Genomic DNA, 20,443 nt, shown 5'->3' on the forward strand with positions numbered 1-20,443 from the left:
AGATAATCAGTAATACTCCAGTACATTGAAGAACATCTCAGTCACTTAATAAAATTAAACTATCTTAAAATCAAACTAATGAAAACTGAAGAGTCTTTGAATAAATTTTAAAATATCCCAAGTTACGCAATGAAGTTATTTTTTAAATATAAAATTCATGTGTAATATTGTTATAGTTACCATTATCAAAGTGATTGGTCATATTATGATATAATGTATCCAATTTTCAATGCATTTTTAGTATTGAAATTTAAGAGTTTAATGTTTTGCAATATGAATTAAGAATAAGGGATTTGACTTTGCATCATGGTGAATCTTTAGTTTCTTTTTCAAAAGTTCTAATCTTAGCATTCCTCCAGTATTGATTCAAACACATTAACATTATTACTTACGACTGATCCGTGAAACTAATAAGTTTACTAATTGTGTGACGTGTGTGTGTGTGTGTTAAGTTCTCAAATTGGAATGTAAATAAGGATAGTTTCAAATAAACATAGTTTGATAATATTAACTAATAGTTCAAATATTATGTAATGTTCCAAAATTCTTCTTATATGTGAGTGAATGTCTTTTTATATGTTAAATTCATATATAAATTGTATTAGTGTATATGAGTGAATTGAAATAATCTTCTGTATTAGTGTGTTTTTGTGTGTGTGCTAACAAAATCATTTTTAATGTCTGTAAATGGATAAAATAGTATTAAATTTCATCTTAAATCCTTCATCAAGTAACATAAATTAATTAAACATTTAATACATATCACGTACATTACTGTACGTAAAGTCAAAACTATAATACGAACGTTATTTAAATTATATTAATGTTTGTTTTCCTTTTAAATCATTTGATATAGTAAATATTTTTAAAGCATGCCATAATACCAGTGTAAAAATATTTGGTAACAAGTGACAAGCGCCATTATTTAAATCAATGTTGCTTAAACAGAAATGAAATTTCATGGAAACTTTCAAGTCTACAGGTCAGATTGTTTTCGAGATATTGTGCGGACTGACATACAGATATGAAAATAAAAAAATATTTCCAGCCTCTCGAGTGATAGGCTTTGCTAACGCTCAGCCAATTGAGTACCTCAACTATTAAGAACCACTGGAGCGAAGTTTGAAATCAGAACGCACAAATGTTTCCGATTGAGTTAAGATAAATATAAAACCTAACCTAGGTTAGGTTGGTACCTATTTTAGTATTTGCTTCTCTAGTTTGTACAGTTTCAGCATTTTCATTGTAAACCAGCATGATATAAAAAACAAGTTATTACATAATTATTGTATGTTACAAACTGTTTTTAGAAATTCTTGTGAGGTCAAATATTTGTATAATTTAAGCTGCAAACATTAAATTTTTGCCAATGGCGCTGTGTAGCGGGTACAACACTTATCACTTATCATCTGTCGCACCACCCGCGCTTGTCGTTGACGATCCGTTGCCGACTGAGTCGCTAGAGCTGTATGTGGAGACTCCTGCGTCCCAGGAGATTTTCGGGCTGCACGCGTCTCCCGCAGGCTTTCCGAAGGAGGATGCCTCGATGACTCTGTCTGCCGTGTCGTCCGCGCCGTCCGTTTGCTTCTCGACCCCACTCACCTCGCACGTGTCAGCAACCTTGATGGCAGAAAATGCCAATCTTAAGGACGAGGTGACGCGATTGGAAGAGGAACTCAAACGTGTACTCGACCACTCCATCGAGTCAGACATACGGCTGATGCAGTTTACGGACCAACTCTTTGCCCCGAAATCACGCCTTGAGGTATCGAAGTGTGCACCCACGACTGACTGCGCCGTGCAATGTGACTTTTCAGAATCTGCAATATGCGTGAAAGAAAACTGCTCTGCGATTCGTAGTGTCGTCGATAGTCTGAGAACTACCATCGAGGTTCTTGAGCCTGGGGTGCGGAGTTTGCGAGCCGCAGTCAAGTCCTATGAGTGTGGAGGAACTACTGTCGAGAATACGTGGACGACTGTCGTTGGTAAACCATTCATTGTAAACCAGCATGATATAAAAAACAAGTTATTACATAATTATTGTATGTTACAAACTGTTTTTAGAAATTCTTGTGAGGTCAAATATTTGTATAATTTAAGCTGCAAACATTAAATTTTTGCCAATGGCGCTGTGTAGCGGGTACAACACTTATCACTTATCATCTGTCGCACCACCCGCGCTTGTCGTTGACGATCCGTTGCCGACTGAGTCGCTAGAGCTGTATGTGGAGACTCCTGCGTCCCAGGAGATTTTCGGGCTGCACGCGTCTCCCGCAGGCTTTCCGAAGGAGGATGCCTCGATGACTCTGTCTGCCGTGTCGTCCGCGCCGTCCGTTTGCTTCTCGACCCCACTCACCTCGCACGTGTCAGCAACCTTGATGGCAGAAAATGCCAATCTTAAGGACGAGGTGACGCGATTGGAAGAGGAACTTGTACTCGACCACTCCATCGAGTCAGACATACGGCTGATGCAGTTTACGGACCAACTCTTTGCCCCGAAATCACGCCTTGAGGTATCGAAGTGTGCACCCACGACTGACTGCGCCGTGCAATGTGACTTTTCAGAATCTGCAATATGCGTGAAAGAAAACTGCTCTGCGATTCGTAGTGTCGTCGATAGTCTGAGAACTACCATCGAGGTTCTTGAGGCTGAGGTGCGGAGTTTGCGAGCCGCAGTCAAGTCCTATGAGTGTGGAGGAACTACTGTCGAGAATACGTGGACGACTGTCGTTGGTGGAGGCCGCACAATATCGGTCAGCAACAGGTTTGAGCCGTTGGCAATCGACTCGCGGGAGTTAAAATCAGAAATGAATAAAGAGCATACAAAATCTGTTCAAATCAAGAAAAGGAAAAATAGGAAGAAAAAGAGAAAGTCCGGATCTCAAGCTAATTGCTTAGCTCAAGTCTCTACGAGAACAACTCCTGCGGTGGATACGGACAGTAAGGAGTCCCTCAGTTACCCTGTCATCCAGATAGAAAGCGATAGCCACGGCCGTCACCTGGCAGGAATCCTTGGAGCCTTGGTGCAACCATCAACTAAAGTTCTGGGGTTTTGCAAACCAGGAGCTGGCTTGCTAACGGTTGGATCCGGTGGTACATTATCTTCGGGATCCTGTGTTATATTAATCGCCGCCACCAACGATGTGGCGGAGGGAGGTGATAAAGTCATCTACGAGCATCTTGAAGGACGCTTGGTGAACCTTTTGGGGTCTTCCTCTAGGATTATTATCGCTTCCCTTCCGCACCGCCATGACTTGCCACCATGCCATCCTATCAACCAGCGCATTCTCCTGGTAAATGCATATATCGAGGAGCTATGTGAGAGACATCCCCGTGTCGACTTTTTCGATTTCGCTGGCATCTCAAGACAGCATTTTACAAGGCATGGGATGCATCTTACGTTTCGTGGGAAGAAAGTCCTCGCGCGTCTGCTGTTGACTTGCGTTCGATCCGATGGAGGACAAAAATCGACTCAAGCGCCACGTTCGCTGCCGCCAGAACTGGACATGCTGAGCCCAAGTCCAGCTGACCTGCAGACTCCTCCATCGGAGGCTTCCAACCTCCAAACACCATCACGACAACAGCAGACCCACTCTCTGATGACGGAAGTTCCTCATGTTTTTTAGGGACCCCATTTCAAGGCGACGAGCAAAGTTGATACACTCAATCCAAATTGGCGAAACAAATACAAAATTTCAAAATCAATTTGTATTAAGGCTGCTCCACCAAAACGCCCAATTCGCAACGAATAAATTGGAAGAAATCCAGCTCATGTGTGAAGATCTAAAGACAGATCTACTTGTTGTAACCGAAAACGGTTTTAACAATAAAAACATTGAGCTATGCAAAATTCAAAATTTTAAATTGGCCAATTCATATTGCCGTCATTATTCTAAAGGTGGGGGTGTTGCAATTTTTTTGAAACAAAGTTTCACTTCAGTTACGTATACGATGAAAGAAACGGAAGATAAACATTTTGAAGCAGCCGGCATTAAACTTCAAACCCAAAATTCAAAATTGGTCGTCATCGGCATCTATAGGTCTCCCAGTGGAAACGAAGACATATTTTTTTTTCAAAATTAGAATCCTTGTTGATGGACCTGACTCACCATGACCTTGACTTCGTCCTGATGGGCGATTTCAATATTAACGCTTTGGACAACAACCACCAATCCACCAAACGTCTAGCCGACTTGCTAAGGTCTTTTGATCTTGAATTATTAATAAAAAACCCCCACAAGAATAACAGCAACGTCACAATCGGCTATCGATAATATCATTTCCAACCTTCCCAATGTCGCAGTGTCTGTGGTTAATACAGCGATTTCAGACCACTATGGTCAAGAAGCTATAATCAGCGGGAAGAAATTCAAACGCGAGCCCAAAATTGTTAAAACAGTAAGAGACACAAGGCCAGAAAATATCGCCATCCTCAATGCTTCACTTGCAAAAGAAAAGTGGAAATTTTTAAATTCTTCTCAATCTGTAGAGCAGCTTTTCAAAATTTTCGACAATTGTCTTAATTTTCATCTTAATGTCTGCTGCCCTACAAAAACTGTCAAAGTTTGTCATAAAAACATGAAAAATAATTGGATTACCAAAGGCATCCTGATTTCGAGAGAAAAACTTAAATTTTTTTCCGAAATTAACAGAAACACAAAAGACAATAACTTTAAAGTTTTTTTCCGTAACTATAAAAAGATTTATAGAAAAGTTATTCAAGCGGCAAAATCATATGATACATTAAATTCGATAAAGTCTTCCAAAAACATTTCAAAAACCATTTGGGGCATTATTAACAATAAAGTCAAAGATTCGAAAAAATTCCAAATTAAAATTGGGGATCGAATTGTGGATGATGAGATTGAGGTGGCAAATGAATTTAACAAATTTTTTGCTAATGTAGCCTGTGAGCAGGGCCCTCGTCCGTCATCACATCAAGTAAAACCTATTCAAAGACAAAGTCCAGTAACCTCAATGGTCTTAACACCTGTCGTTGAGGAAGAGGTGGATAGAATCATTCAGCAGCTTCCATCGAAAAAGTCCAATGATACTAATTTAATGTCAATGTGGCTCATCAAGCAGTGCTCTAAGCATATTGTGAGGCCTTTGACTGTATTAGTTAATCTGTCATTTCGCACAGGAGTTTTCCCCTCGCTCCTAAAAATCTCAAAAGTAATCCCTATTTTCAAAAAAGACGATCCCACACTCATCAATAGTTATCGGCCTGTCTCGATTTTGCCTGTAATAAGCAAAATATTCGAAAAGCTTTTTTTATTACGAATGCTTCAGTTTCTTAACAAATACAATCAGCTCTCAAATGAACAATTTGGATTCAGAAAGGGCAAATCAACGATAGACGCAATTGTGAGTCTTGTTGAGACGATTGTAGAGGGGCTAGAGAGTCGAAATCACACGTTAAGGGTGTTTCTCGATCTATCTAAAGCATTCGATTGTGTTGACCATCTTACGCTGCTTGACAAATTGGGGTCCCATGGCATTCGAGGCGTGCCGCTCTTGTGGCTTAGTTCATTTTTAAGCCACAGATCTCAAGTTGTCCAAATTTCAAACCATGTTTCTAATTCAATGAAAATTATTTATGGAGTCCCTCAAGGATCAATTCTCAGCCCTATTCTGTTCCTGCTCTATGTCAATGACATAGATTCATCACTACCACACGGAAGAATCGTGCAGTATGTGGATGATACGACTCTATGTTTTAATGAAACAACAAAATCAGTTTTAGAACAAAACACCTTTGTTGCAGTAAACAGTTGTGTGCAACATTTTCATAGCCTCAATCTAAAAACAAATTCTTCAAAATACAATGTTATAAATTTTTCTTTGCGCTCGACAGACTGCGAATATGGCCCGGCCATCGTGTTGGATGAGGCCATATTAGAAGAGGTCTGTTCCTCGAAATTCCTTGGAATTTACCTTGATCAAGGTTTGACATGGAATTTTCATATCGATTACGTTTGCTCCAAATTAGCCTCAGGCATTTATGTGCTGAGGTCTCTAGCTAAATACTGCCCTATTCAGGTTATGATGACGGCTTATTATGGCTTGATCTACCCACATCTCAACTATGGACTAGTGCTGTGGGGTGCATGTGCAAGTAACCAATTTTTAAGAGCGTTCAAGCTTCAAAAACGAGCGATACGCATCATTGCAAAATTAAAATTAAGAGAGTCGTGCAGGCCAGCTTTCAAAAGATTGCAACTATTGACTCTGCCAAGTCTCTACATTTTAGAAACGACGTCATATTGTATGCTTAAATGCACCTTGACCAACGGACGGGATGTTCACTCGTACGAGACAAGAGGCAGAGAAAACTACCGAACTAGGAGACACAGGACGGTAGTTCATGAACGTTTGCCCTCACAAGCAGGAGTTCATCTCATCAACAGCTTGCCAGATGAAATTAAAAATTCACCTACGCATAAAAAATTTAAAACTCGTTTGAAACGCTGTTTAGTGTCCAACGCTTTTTATAGCGTGAACGAGTTTATGACATATAACTGGGAGACCGCACAATCAGAAGACTTGCTCTCGAATTGAGGTGGGTAAAAATTGGCGATGAATGGAGCAGAGTGAGTGTCAAAATGTATGTATGAATGAGAGTTCGATGTAACATGTGTGTCAAAATTATTAGATACTTGACGTTTGCTATACAAATGTACTATTTGTCTCCGCAATAAATACTTGGCTATTGGCTATTGGCTATCACAAGATAACCGGATTAAGCAACGTCGAGCGTGGCTGCTGCTTGGATGGGTGACCGCTGAGCGATCCTGTCCTTGCAAGCAGCCCGCCTGTCCGACCATTGGTGGTGGTTCTGAAGTCACCTTTAAACGTTGGTCCCCTGGTTAAGTGTTAGAGAGGGCTCCTTAGCCCTAATTTCGCCTGGTAAAATAAGACGTCTTTACTTTACTTAACTTTATTAAATTTATTCACTATAAATACATACACATGAGTCAAGAAGTTTGTGGAATTAGATATATATATATATATATATATATATATATATATATATATATATATATATATATATATTGAATAAAGTTTAAAAAAATACAATCTGTTTTGCTCCAAAGTTCATACAGCTGTTAAAAACTCTTTTGGAAATCATTATTTGAAACTTCTTCAATTTTTTCGTCGCAATTTCCTTAACAGCTCCAGCGTCTGAAAATCGTTTTCTCTTCAACAACATATTCATCTACGGGACAGGAAAAAATCGCCTGGCGCAAGGTTAGGCGAGTAGGATGGATTTTCTAGGTTGGCAACACTGTTCTTGGATAGATAATTACGCACTAACAAATTGCAAGGGCGTTGTCTTGAAGCAAATATAATTTTCCCGCCTATTTATCGCTTCCTTATTATTTTATCTAGCATCTTGATCACTGTTTGTCATTCTGGAATGAACTAGTTATGAATTAAATCAAAATTATTGTAAAAAAATACTTCCACATAACCTTTCTCCTTGCTTTTGTCTAAGCGACATTTTTCTTTCCTTGGAAATTATTTCGTTTTCCATTTAGAGAACTAACGTTTTGTTTAAGTGGTGAGGAAACACCACGCTCCGTCACCAGTTACATTTAAGAAAATCCGGATCTGCATCGTCCATATTAATTAACTCACCAGCTAGCAACATTCGATTTCTCTTTAGTTATCAGTTAACATTTTTGGAACTATTTCGCAAACAAATTCGATGCATGATCAAATGGCAATGTAATTTACCTCAAATGCGATTTCTTCAATCGTTAGTCTCGTTAGTTTCTTCAATTTGCTGGTACAGATAGTCTACTTGTACAAGGGGTCATCGTTGGTTGCAGTTGAAGGTCGTCCACTACGAGGCACATCTTCAGTGATTATACGAACTTCACAAAAACGTTTGAGTCATTCATAAACTTCACTTTTATTCATCACCTCATCTAAGTCAGCATAAATAAAAAAAACTCAAGAGCCTCACTAGGTGACTTTTGAAGCTAGAAACAGTATTTAATGTTCGATCTTTGTTAACTAATTGCCATTTTATAAAATCTAGAAAGTTAACTTGCGGAAACACGAAAATACTCTCCACAAGTAAACAATGGCAACTGAGCGATACCAACACTACAGACATTCTCTCCCCGAGGGTAATACCAACAACTGCCAAACAAATTTCCCACCGGCGAGTGTGCCAGGTGTATATTTAAAACGATTCTGGGAAAATTTTGACATATCATTAAAGGCCAGAAGGACGAAAAGTTTCTTGGTAAGCATCTAAGATGCTATAATGATCATCATCATTCCACAACACCTGAGTGAAATCTAGTCTCACTTTTATACCAACAAACATTGAGTCTACACTTGTAAAATACCTGATTGGAGTCTAGTCTCAGTTTATATTCAACGTACATTGAATCTACACTTGCATACATCTAAGTGGAATCTAGTCACACTTTTATACAATAAACTGAGTCTCCATTTGCAAACACCTAATTAAAACTTAGTCTCACTTTTATATAATAAACAGTGAATCTGCACTTGCAGCCACACGAGTGGAATCTAGTCTCACTTTTATATAATAAACAGTGAATCTGCACTTGCAGCCACACGAGTGGAATCTAGTCTCACTTTTATACAATAAACTGAGTCTGCACTTGCAAACACTTAAGTGGAACCTAGTCTCACTGTTATATAATAAACAGGGAATCTGCACTTGCAGCCACACGAGTGGAATCTAGTTTCACTTTTATACAATAAACTGAGTCTGCACTTGCAAAACACGTGAGTAGTGTAGTCTCCCTTTTATTCAAGTAACAGTGGGTCTACTCTCGCAAAACATCTGATTGGAGTCTAGTCTCATTTTATTCACTTCGCCCAAGTCTATGACTCAAAAAGGATGTTACATGGATTTGTGATACGTGTTTTGTAGGTTATATGATTTACTATTGCTTTATTTATGGTAATGTGTTCAGTCATATTTTTATGGGAGTAATGAATTTACCATACTGTGCTATTCAGTATTAAAATAAAGCATTTGTAATGCATATTGTGTATTTTAGTTGAATAAGTATGTTTATTTATATGCTTTGTCATTCTATGATGCATGATAAAAAATATTTTAATAATAACACATAATGTTCAGGAAGAATGGGGCATCCAAGTAACAGGAAGAAGCACCGGGACTCTTCCTGGTGTGTCCAGCAGGTCAGTTTGTTCCTGGAACTTAATAGCACAAACGTTTTTCTGATGTGAACAATCCTAACGATTTAAATTGAAGCATATTTTGAGAAATTGCAAAATAATCAAAACACAAAATAATACTCGATATATAAAACAATATTGAATTATGCAGGTAGTAATCAAGCAGTTTTTAATATAGGCCTGTAAGCGTTTATATAATAAGGTTTCAGTTAGTAAATATTTGGTAAAAAATATTTTAAAAGCCTCAATGAGTTTTAAAATTTTCCTGTTGCCCAAGGATCTGTGGTATTTCAATAGAAAAACGTAGTAAATTTTGCCTTCAATGAAAATAATTTCAACAGCGTTCTGAGAATTCACGGCCCCCTCTACTTTATTTTAGTCTCTTTCGTAAGTGGCCAGTGAATAAAGGGGTAGGGTTGCATATGGGATTTTGTGAACAAGCTCCGCCTTCTCTATTGTTACAATCGACACGGGCGGTGCTGCTGTCTAGCGGTTAGTCTGAAACTAACTCAGAGACAGTCTGCTGAGGGTTGGGACAGGAACAGTCCGTTCCGGCGTTCCGCCGTTTCTCGTCAGTTCAGTATCAGCTGGTGTTCCGCCGCGCTGCAATACTCTCTTGGCGCGAGATAAATAGTGTTTAAGTGGTTCTCAGATCATGGTTTTAAAAAATTTGTAGGTATAATATTGTAGAACACATGTAATATATTACAAGTTCAAATTATTAGTTAATTTCTAAAATGACGATATTTTATCGGTAGTGAAATGAGCAGGAGTTTAAATTGTTTGTTTGTGGTTATTCTCAACTGGACGGTGGTTAACAGCAATATAGACCTGGACTCTCCTATCAGACTTGCTCACTGCAGGGCTACTTGTTTATATAAGGTAAATTAAATTTTAGCATATTTCACCTGTGAATTAAACCTATAAACTAAAGGTTAAGACAATCAGCGACGAATTCTACATCTTATGAATAACCTATTTAAGTATTGGGAGTTAAATGCCTAATTAAAAAAATAAAAATACTGTGGCAAAAATTATTCATATTTGTTATAACTTAATCTTTACCAGATTTTGTTTGAATCACCGCTATGAATAATATTTAACCTACCAAAAAGGTGAATCATCCAACAGTTTGTCGCTTAGAAAATATTTTGAATTAAACTCCAGTTGAAGGGTACAACACGATATGGAAGTTAAAATCGAGCAAGGCTAAATCATCAGGTTAGGCTTATTGTAAACATTATGGGAGGGGGTTGACGGTTTTTTATATTACTCTTGAAGTACTGAATTTTACTGGCAATTAAGTTCCACAATAAACCGAAGTTCTCAATTAAAACCATAAAGTCTATTTAAGTCATCAAATTTAATCTTCGTTATTTACATATTTTTGTTGCGTAAATATTTTCACTTTTTATTATCATAATAGGTTACATATATCAGAGGAGAGTAATTCTTTAACACGTTAGACTTAGATATGTAAAATATTATTATATACATTTATGGTACACAACTACTGCGTTTAATAAATTATATCTTTTACATAAAGTCACCTCTAATAACAATAGAAATGTTATGATTTCATATGGTTCATCTCGAAATTACAGGAAAAGTATTTTTTAGATTCTACAATTTCACAAAAGAAATATACTGGTGAAAACGTTGCATTGGTTTGTTTACGTCTTCAGTAAAATTACAACTTCAAACCGATAATTAATTTAAGAAGCCGTGGAATGTCGAAGTACATAACCTAACAAAATGTAACACGGCATTTGTTTAGTAGTTCTTATCAACTTTGCTGCCTTCTGAACCCAAAATTATGTTCTAAGTTTGAAGTCTTTAGGAGTCAAAAGGTCGCAGGGACGAACAGGCAGACAGTTCAAGTTAAGTGGCTTTCTTGTGAGAGTATAATGTTTAGCAAAGTCACTTATAATGTACACTTCTTATACTCCTTAGGGAATAATACGATCTCAACTTTATCCCAACTTCTTGGTTTTGGCTTTAAAATGTTCATGTTTTTCTCAAGTTTTAAGTGATGCAGTTCAACATACATTCGCCTAAGGTGTTTTCCTTTCAGAGAGTAGTTGGTTTGAAACTAAACATGCAAAACTAATAGAGTGGGGCATGAACAAATTTTAATTTATGCATCATAAATACTGCTTTAGGGATTACGGGTTTGTGTTACGCATTTAATTCTCTAAACAATGAGTCTGGATTTTAATCCTTGCCACAAGTAATTCTTTGTTTTATTCAGTGTCTTAATTATTTAATTAGAATACATATATACACGGTTAAAACATAGCAACAAAACTAGCTTTAATACATTACTGAAATAGTGAACCTTTGCTAAAAACTGTAAATTAGTTTCTTGGTGGTCTAATAAAAATACAGAATTAAACATAATAAGAGTTATATTTTACAAAAGTTGTACTTTTTAGCTTGATACATTTAAACTAACCGTAGATACTACTAACTAACTAAATCTGAATTAACCAACTTGACACTGAAAGAGACTGAAAACTGTGATTTTAACCCTTTCCTGTTATTTAACCCTTTCGTAACCCTTCCATTTTTACCTTCACAATTTTTTTTCGCGGCAGACGAACGGATCCTTTCTTAAGGAAAATTCCTTTATTCCGGCAAATAAACTAGATTGTGTTCTAGATTAAAGTTTATTGTTGGCGATAAATGATTTGAAAAGATAATAGGTCACTGTTCATTGTTATATTTTGTGTTATATTTTTTGTAATACATAACTATATCAAGAGTACGAAATCCTAGGTTTTGCCCTTATAAAGTGTCTGTACTAGGTCCTTACCCCGGACTATTGAGTCCTAGTTAGAGATGGCAGGTGCAGGTATAAATTCAGTCTGTAACCAGAAAAGTTATGATCAATAATGATCATCTCCTTATTCTGTTGATAAAATCTGTAAACAAAACTGATACCCTAAGAACGCATTAAAGCTAAAACGCAGAGCAATATAACAACAAAATAAATTTATAAAACACTCCATAGCAATTCCTCAAAGTATTTAACTCCATTTGTTTTTATTAGTTAAACAATTATTTTATTTTATAAAATGTTTAGTAAATTAAATGCCTATTTTATGAGATATTGCAACTAAGAAAATACAACGAAAGCTAGAACGGCCTTATTTGGAGCTATGCAATTAACATATTTAGTATTATAGAACGTAGAAGTACGCCACATTACCTGTCGCGTAACAGGCTTCGCTTATAACGCCTGCAATATTGCGAACATTTTGCTCATTTCATTATAGAGATGTCTTGGTGGCATATAGACAGACAGACACTCATACAGAAAAGAAATTGACTCAAAAATTACGCTTATCCGAATTTCGTGGTTGGACGTACGCCATCATAGGACGTATTCTTGTTCATTTAGAAATGTAGTTTCATACAAAATGTAAATTATACAGATAAAATCTTCGTCAAGATATCTTACAACACGTCACTTTCTAATTTTTGTTCATTTGGTTAGGTTTCATAGCGGTGTTAATATAATAAAAGGCGAGCTATGATGCTATGGGTTTTTTCTTTTTATTATGTGGATAAAAATGTTAAATCCCATATGAGGGTATTCAGAGTGTTAAACATTTATTCATTCTGCTATTTTCTTGTTGCCATCATGGTTACTGATAAGACTAATGTAAAAATACTAGCTGACGCTCAGCCAAATCCCATGTTGAGACATGCAACATCATGGAACTCAGTAGTGGTTTCATTCAAAATTTCAAGTCTATAAGTAAGTTTTTTCGAGATATCGTGCGGAAAGTCAGACAGAAAGAAAAAAATGAAATTGTTCTACCCACTCGAGTTATAGGCTTCGCTAACGCTCAGCCAATAAAAGCTACTAAAGTTGTAATTGGGCATAATCTGTGTACGGCATTGTATATGGACACACTTACCTTCCCATTATAAACTGAGACTAGTCTGCTTTGATTTGTGTATCAACGTGTTTCACCGGTAAACGTGTCCTTGTCGTAAATTTTCGTTTGTGTTTCTTCTGATTTGGTGCTGGATTACAAGTGAAAGTTTATGGTTTTAACGTGCAGCGTTTTCGTTGTGACCCCTGACTTTGGTGGATCCATTTCTATTTGTTTGAAATGTGTACTCTTTTTTCATGCTTAACGTTGATTTACACCTGGAGAAGACAGTAGATACTAGCTTACGAAACTTTGCGTTTCTGTTTTTCTGGGAAAAACTCTGTAAACCTGTTATCCACTATCTCTAACGAATTTTGTACAGACATAATCTCTAAAGTTCGGTTTAGAGATTGTTACTTAAGTGACTTGATGATTGGTTTCATTAATGAGAAAATTTGAAATTACTTTTTTTAATTTTCCAAGTTTGAAAACAATACCTATAAATTGACTGTTTTATCAAATTTATAGTTGCAACCAAATGAGGAAACAGGGCTTGAGCATTTTTACGGGGGATTGGTTTGCTTTCAAACTGTATAATTTTGGGAATATAAACAGCTAATAGTAATAGTGTGAATTTATTAGACGCGTTTCCACCCACTCTCAGTGAATTTGAATGAATTTCGATTAATAATGTGCAAGTAAATAACATATTCCCCCACATTGAATTTGGAACCATCTACAGGACGGACAGACAGATTTATTTATGTAATCAGTTATGTGCAAGACTTTGGTGATAAGTATTTTAAGAATGAGTTAAAAAACTGCTTAGAAACAAATATAAATAATGAATTTTTAGTCCTAGGACTTGATAAAGTAAATTTATTTATAACATTGTTTCCTTTATCACTATAGTTAGGAATACTAACATGAAAAATCCTGTTTCAGATTCAAATTACTATCACTTCAGACCAGGTCTGCCGGTCTTCCTTCAATTGCACACAGGTTAGTATAAACATTTTAATGTTAACACACACTCATATAAAAACACAAAACATAATAAGGAATACTAACTTATCCAAAAAAACTAAGGAGGATATTTTATGACACAATAATCAGTTAATAATATGACACAGTTTAGAAATAATAGCAAATGGATTTAAAGTTTATAAAGGAAGCTACAATTTATACGATTAAAAACTATTTTATAAAAAATATAAACCTGTTAAAAATGTCTAATAATAAATTCAAAGATGTCACATATTGTGTAAAGTTAATTTTCTAGTTGTGAATAAGATGCGTAAAAAGGTGAACCGGGTCCCATGTGCCAATTCTAGCCCATTCCTCCAATCTTTCAACTTGCTCTCGTTAACCAAAAGCTATTTTTGTTGTCACAACTTATTCCCCACTCCTGGCTCACCTCTGGCACGATGTCAACACAGCAGTGCATTTTACTCTCTTCGGTTCTGTTGCCTATGGCACTATCTGGCACAACACGCCCAGTAGCGTTGAAAAACAAATATGAAACAATTTAAACCATTTCTTTTTTACACCCCGTTTGTTGATTTAACTTAGTAGATTTAAATGTTTATGGTGAATTTAAAACTGAGTGTGTAAAGTTTAAAAACAATTATTTTAGAACATGTGCTAAGGAAGTCATGGCGAGCGGTCTTAGACGTCGGACTTTTGATCGAAAGTCCCCCCTTTTTCTGTTTGATAAGATCCTCGCACGGGCCAGTGGCCCATGAGGACGGGCAGAATAATGTCTAAAGGGCCTCTCCTTAAAAAAGGTGAAAACATAACATACGTATTATATGTACATAATGTAGTGTAGTTTACTGGCATTATCAATTCAAAGTAGGCTTAATAGTACTACAAATATTTCTGTAGCATTATTAAAAAACTAATTGATACTGTTCATGGTAGAATAGAACTTTATGAACACCCCAGCAACTTTAAATGCTTCAATTTGAAACGCAGTCAATTATTTTAATATTTTTGTTTCGTTATTACTCAATCGCATTGTTCTCATTTGATTTTCGGAAACTTGCCGTATAAAAGCCCCTAACATCAAGTAGAACTACTATAGGTAACCCACTTACAAAAAGACATTGGGTGGGTTAATAAAGCCCTCCGCCGATGTGATGCCGCTCTCTCCCAGTATCTCCCCCACCACTGCTCGGCACTCGCCCGCTTGCTCTATCCCCTGACCTGACCTGACCACTGCCACTTAGAGGTTAATCTTACACCAAAATGCAAGCTCCCTAGATACATTTATGGCTATATAAGTCTTTCCAATCAATATTGTATGCTTGTATAGGCCTACACACAAAAATACAATATACTAATAGAATATATAAAAGTAGCTGTAACGTAAACAAAATGGCGCGAGCGAGACACGATCCACACATATGATAAAACAGAGACGAGGAGATGTTTATCCCACTTCCCACCACTGGAGGGGGGCCCTCCTGCGCGTGGCTGCTCAGATATTTGATTCTGCGCAGGTTTCTTTGCGAGCGGTTTATCTTTTAGTAGGTGCGAGAGCCTTTTATACTAGTAAGTCTTAATATTGATTACTCATTTTGTTTTCTTATTGGAAAGCGTGCTTATAATCCTCAGTGAGTTTTATAAATTGAAATTACTGCAGTTCATTTGGCTGCATTTATAACAAGAATGTTTTATAGTGGTGACTCATGTAATATAATTTAATTTGTCTTAAAAGGGTAAATAACTTATAAACATGAGCCATCTCAGATACAAAAAGTGCTATAAAGAGACTGATGCATTTATACTGTCCCTATGTGTTCTGATATAGTTTCAAGTAACGAGCAAGACATTTATACCAACGTAGATTTTATGTATGTACGAGTATTTTAAGTTATGTAAAATACGATTTAATGTGTTTTCAGTGTTGGGAGACCTGTGAGGTGTTGCTACGGGACAGATCGCCTTGTAACCAGAAGCACTGTGTGAGTTTGCAGTTTGGTTAATTTATTTAAAATAATTGCGATTATTATATAACACAACAAATCGATGTAACGTAGTATCAAAGTACCCGCTAGAACGTTACGAAAGTGTTACCAACCAATCCTACAAAGTAAAATCATCACTTAATTCTTACTATTCCGTATGATTAAATGTCATGTGATGTGATGTCAGTTAATGTGAGTTCTCATTACCATCGTAGTTACACATACAGCTAATATAAAAATCAAGGAAATAGGAGTTTTCCGGGCATTTGCCATCGTTCAGTGATACAAACAATTATTCTGTTCACTCTACAACCCTTCCATCGTCAAAATGAAACTTCAAACAAAGAATGTAAAAATGTCAGTTTTGTTATTACCTTAGATTTTGATCTTTGTAACCCAAAATTGTGACCTTACTTTGTACTAAGACGAACTTTTGTACTTATTTTAAGTCTGTAGGACCTTTCTATCACATGGAACGATAGACAGACAATATCACTATTTCAAGAAGTACATGTCGTAGCGTTATTGACTTTTAGTTTTGTTGTTCTAAGTGATGTATGATATTGAGCAAAATAACTGAGCTTACTTTTTAAATACACCACTGCATTAGTGAAAAGTACACTCTTTACCCCTATGTTAATGTTAATTCAATGATCATGGTTTTTCAGGGTGTGGGTTGTAAGGAAGCTTGCCGCTTCCCACTGCTGAGCCGCTCAAGCGCTGAGTTGCCCCAGAACGAAGAGGCGCTGCTGCTGAGTGACTCACACGTGTCGTGGCCAAGTACTGCTGCCGTGTACGTGGTGATGGGTCAGCAGAGCGGGCGACCTTGGACTCAGCTGCTGCAGACCCTGGATTCCAGCGCCCCCATACCTCCGGACTTGGATCTGGAGTCAGTGCGGGTGCTGGAGGTCCAATGGCAGGGACTCACCAAGGTGTACAGTCCGCCACCCGAGTCACCCATTGTCCAGTTGGAAGCCGTACTCCGCAGTTTAGGCTTGGACGATAAGATGATCGTTGCGAGTACGGAAACTTCAGAGACACCATTACCTCAGGTGATGATCACAGATGTCTTATCGATGATTAAGTATGCAAGTAAGGAACACAGTTAAACTTATTAACAATATTACAGAACGTGACATCATCGTGGAACCTAAGGGTGGAATCGATGACTCAGCAGTTTCCTCTGGCGATAACCCGGATCTGCTGGCTGGCCAGAGAGGCAGCCACGAACTCCCTGATGTACCTGGTCACGTGGCAGCTGTGGGAGGGGATTCTGCGGGGGAACCTCCTCACCAACTCCTCATGCGCCACTCTGTCCTTGCGGCCCGATGCCATCTACCGAGTACAGGTAAAAGTTGGTTGATACAAAGTAAAGCAGTTTTAAAACTTAAAGAATGATATCAAACATTTTAACAAGAATACTCCTTTTAGGTGGCCTTACTCAGTCCAGGATCTCACGAAGGCGAAAGTGAGCCTTTAGTTGTAGACACACACCTCGTCCACACTGAGGACTCCAGTGTCCTCTCGAGTCACGTGACCACTCTAGGGCTCGGACAACACGTCACTCTGACACACCACGGACAACACGTCAGTCTGACACAGTCGCCAGACCCAGGGACCCAGCTCGTGGTGGGGGTGGCAGCAGCAGTCATCGTGTTCCTAGTTTTGACCCTCAGCCTTACCTGGAGGTGGCGTCACCGGCTCTCGCTGCCTCACACGAAACTGATAGACGAAGACTTAGTGACTCCTAATATTTATAGAGGTTAGTATACTCGATTAGCTAGACAACTAACGCTTTAATGGAATTGAAGAATAATTAACAACTAGAGAGCCTGAAAATAGATACACTTGATATTATGCACATTAGTTAGTGGTACTTCACCAACATTTTTAGTTTGGTTTTATAACGTTTTTATTGGATATTTATTCATCAGTTCTTTGTTTGAAATTTGTTATTGGTGACAAGGTTTGAAAGGATAACAGGATTGCGGACATTTGCGAGCGTTATATATTACAAAAGGTATAACAAAACGTTTCGATGAAGAATCTATCTTCTTTGTCAGGTGGGGGAGCTACAAAAATATAAAAATAAAGAACAGAAAGAAGAAAAGGGTTCAAACATACCCAAAAGCTGTTTGGAGTCTAGTCCAGTCATTGTAACTGCACAGAATGAAAGTCCCGAGCACAAGTCACGAGTACGAGGATCACAATCACACATCACACCAACACAGGCGAAAGTGGGATAGTAATTTTATTGATGCCCATTGCAAGAATATCCCATTATCCTGTTTTATCTTTCTATGCAATGAATGCAGTTATGCTAAATGAAATTTACTATTAGACATTTTCAGATGTTAGCCGATTCTGGAGCCTGTATTTTTTTAGGATTCAGAGGAACATTCTTAGATGTAAAAAGACAATACATAAGGTTAACCAAGCACAAATCATTATATGGCGACAACTTTTCTTGTATATAATTTAGTGTTATAATTTCTTGCAACAAATAACGATGGTAAATGTCAAATATCCTACTAACTACCTCTTCTTACACTTTTTGGTGACAGGCTGGTGTCCTTATTTAGGCTGTAGTCTGACTCAGCCTGTGAAGGTTGTTATAAAAGCAAAATATGAGTAAGGATCAGTATGGAAGGAAATGGACATTACTGGTCTAGAACTAAGGTCCAGGCAGGATATATCCCAATGCCATATATTATCAGATACAAAGTTTGACATGTTACACCTTGCAGAAAATCACCCCCAATAGCTCATTGAGTGGGTAGGATAAGGGATAGTTATCAAAGTAAACTTCATCCTGAAGCCCTTTTCTGACATTTTTTTTTTATTTATTACATTAATTTTGCTCAATGTATGAATTGGTATACATTTGGTTGTACTCTTTTTGAGATGACGTTTTTGTTCCAGTTTACCCACCAGCGATCAGGCTGGTTGCAGAACGTGCAGATTCCAGACACATCTTTTCAGATACAACCAGCCTTCTTCAAGACTAAATAAACCGGGACTGTCCACATTTTTGCATTCATCGTTGACATATTTATATAAAATTAGCATATTAGTACCGAAAAATCCAAGTCCATACGTTAGATCCAAATCTGTATATGGGTAGCTCTAATTCATCCCCTGGATTAACGTTAAATTACACAACTATCGCCTACTTGACGAGTGTGTTGGGCAAATTATAGAGAAGTATTTTGCATAAAGTACTTTAGTACTTAATCGCGGATAGCAGGTGGTGTGAAGAAATATATTTTAAAATTAGTTTTTCAATTAAACAAACATATTTACACGAAGTTCAAACAGTTTCATCAATAACAATGAAAGTATTCCAAATCTTTAATATTTCTTTGTAATCAACGCTAATATTAAGAATAATTTTACTCCGCATATAAATGATAATAAAAATAGTTGTAATGCAAATTACGATGACAAAGGATAAATTGTTTTGTGCGTGGTAAAATAAATTTGTTTTTATTTTTGAATTGCAAAATATTTGAATCCTTTGTACAATAACTACTGTGAAACATCTAAATTCTTGTATTTGTGGATTTTTATGTTGTAGCTGTAACATTTGTGAATGCTTTCGTAACAATTAGTATCCATAAAAATTGCCAAAAGACAAAATAAATTAAAATCTGTACAACAAATCGTTACTGTAATGGGGATTGTATAAACAAGTAATACTGTGTTACAGTATTACTAAAACCTAGAGTCATTACTTAAATTTAAGTTACTATTACTGAATGTTTACTATTTTATTATTACGTTGTATTTAATTTAAGCTTGTACTTTTATCCTAATTGTCAGTGTTTCTAGTCATTATAAAATAATTTTCAATGTGTTGTGTACATTTTAGTAACAATTTATCCTTCAATGTTACTATTATAATAGGTGTACCATTATGAGAATTGGAAGTTTTTTATATACTCTTTATTTATTTTGTTTTAGGAAGTTGAAATAAAGATGTTTTATAAAATTGGATGTTTAAGCATTATTTATGCTGCCACTAGCTTTCTTACATGAGTGTTTCACATCATATTTTATGCATATTCACGCAAAGGTATGGTGTAATACAGCGTTATTCTTTTAAAGAAACTTTAAATAGTTACATGTGAATCAGCCAATACTTTCTTAGTGTCTTAAATATTTTCAAATATCGAAATATGTTTAGATACAATAAACATAATTGCTTTGCTTTTTTATATATGACAACGTTTATTTCAGTCTTTATATAAAACTATTCAGTTTTTGCACAAAATACAAATTTTGAATACACACCATTAATTATTTTATAAAAAATACAAATAATTAGTTTATTGCACATATTAAATATAGTATTATTTTTCAATGAGATAGTTTTCGTTGATAGCTATAACTGTA

General features: G+C 36.6%; 1 protein-coding gene across 1 annotated transcript; it reads left to right on the plus strand.

The window, feature by feature from the left end:
* The first annotated feature begins 9,714 nt into the window (after nucleotides 1-9,714).
* LOC124356700 lies at nucleotides 9,715-20,044 on the plus strand. Its single transcript, XM_046807862.1, has 7 exons — nucleotides 9,715-10,074; nucleotides 14,022-14,078; nucleotides 15,986-16,045; nucleotides 16,717-17,100; nucleotides 17,178-17,396; nucleotides 17,480-17,810; nucleotides 18,971-20,044. Exons 1-7 carry the CDS (start codon nucleotides 9,955-9,957, stop codon nucleotides 19,054-19,056), a joined length of 1,257 nt encoding a protein of 418 aa, XP_046663818.1. The 5' UTR covers nucleotides 9,715-9,954; the 3' UTR covers nucleotides 19,057-20,044.
* The last annotated feature ends 399 nt before the right edge of the window (nucleotides 20,045-20,443 follow it).

This window comes from Homalodisca vitripennis, chromosome 3, assembly GCF_021130785.1.
Source record: "Homalodisca vitripennis isolate AUS2020 chromosome 3, UT_GWSS_2.1, whole genome shotgun sequence".
Taxonomy (NCBI): Eukaryota; Metazoa; Arthropoda; class Insecta; order Hemiptera; family Cicadellidae; genus Homalodisca; species Homalodisca vitripennis.

Bases quoted from the DNA above. Each gene is read 5' to 3' on its own strand.
- LOC124356700 (XM_046807862.1), top strand. From the start codon at position 9,955: ATGAGCAGGAGTTTAAATTGTTTGTTTGTGGTTATTCTCAACTGGACG. The intron at 16,046-16,716 runs GTGAGTTTGCAG...ATGGTTTTTCAG, and splicing joins CTTGTAACCAGAAGCACTGT to GGTGTGGGTTGTAAGGAAGC. The intron at 17,101-17,177 runs GTGATGATCACA...ACAATATTACAG, and splicing joins CAGAGACACCATTACCTCAG to AACGTGACATCATCGTGGAA.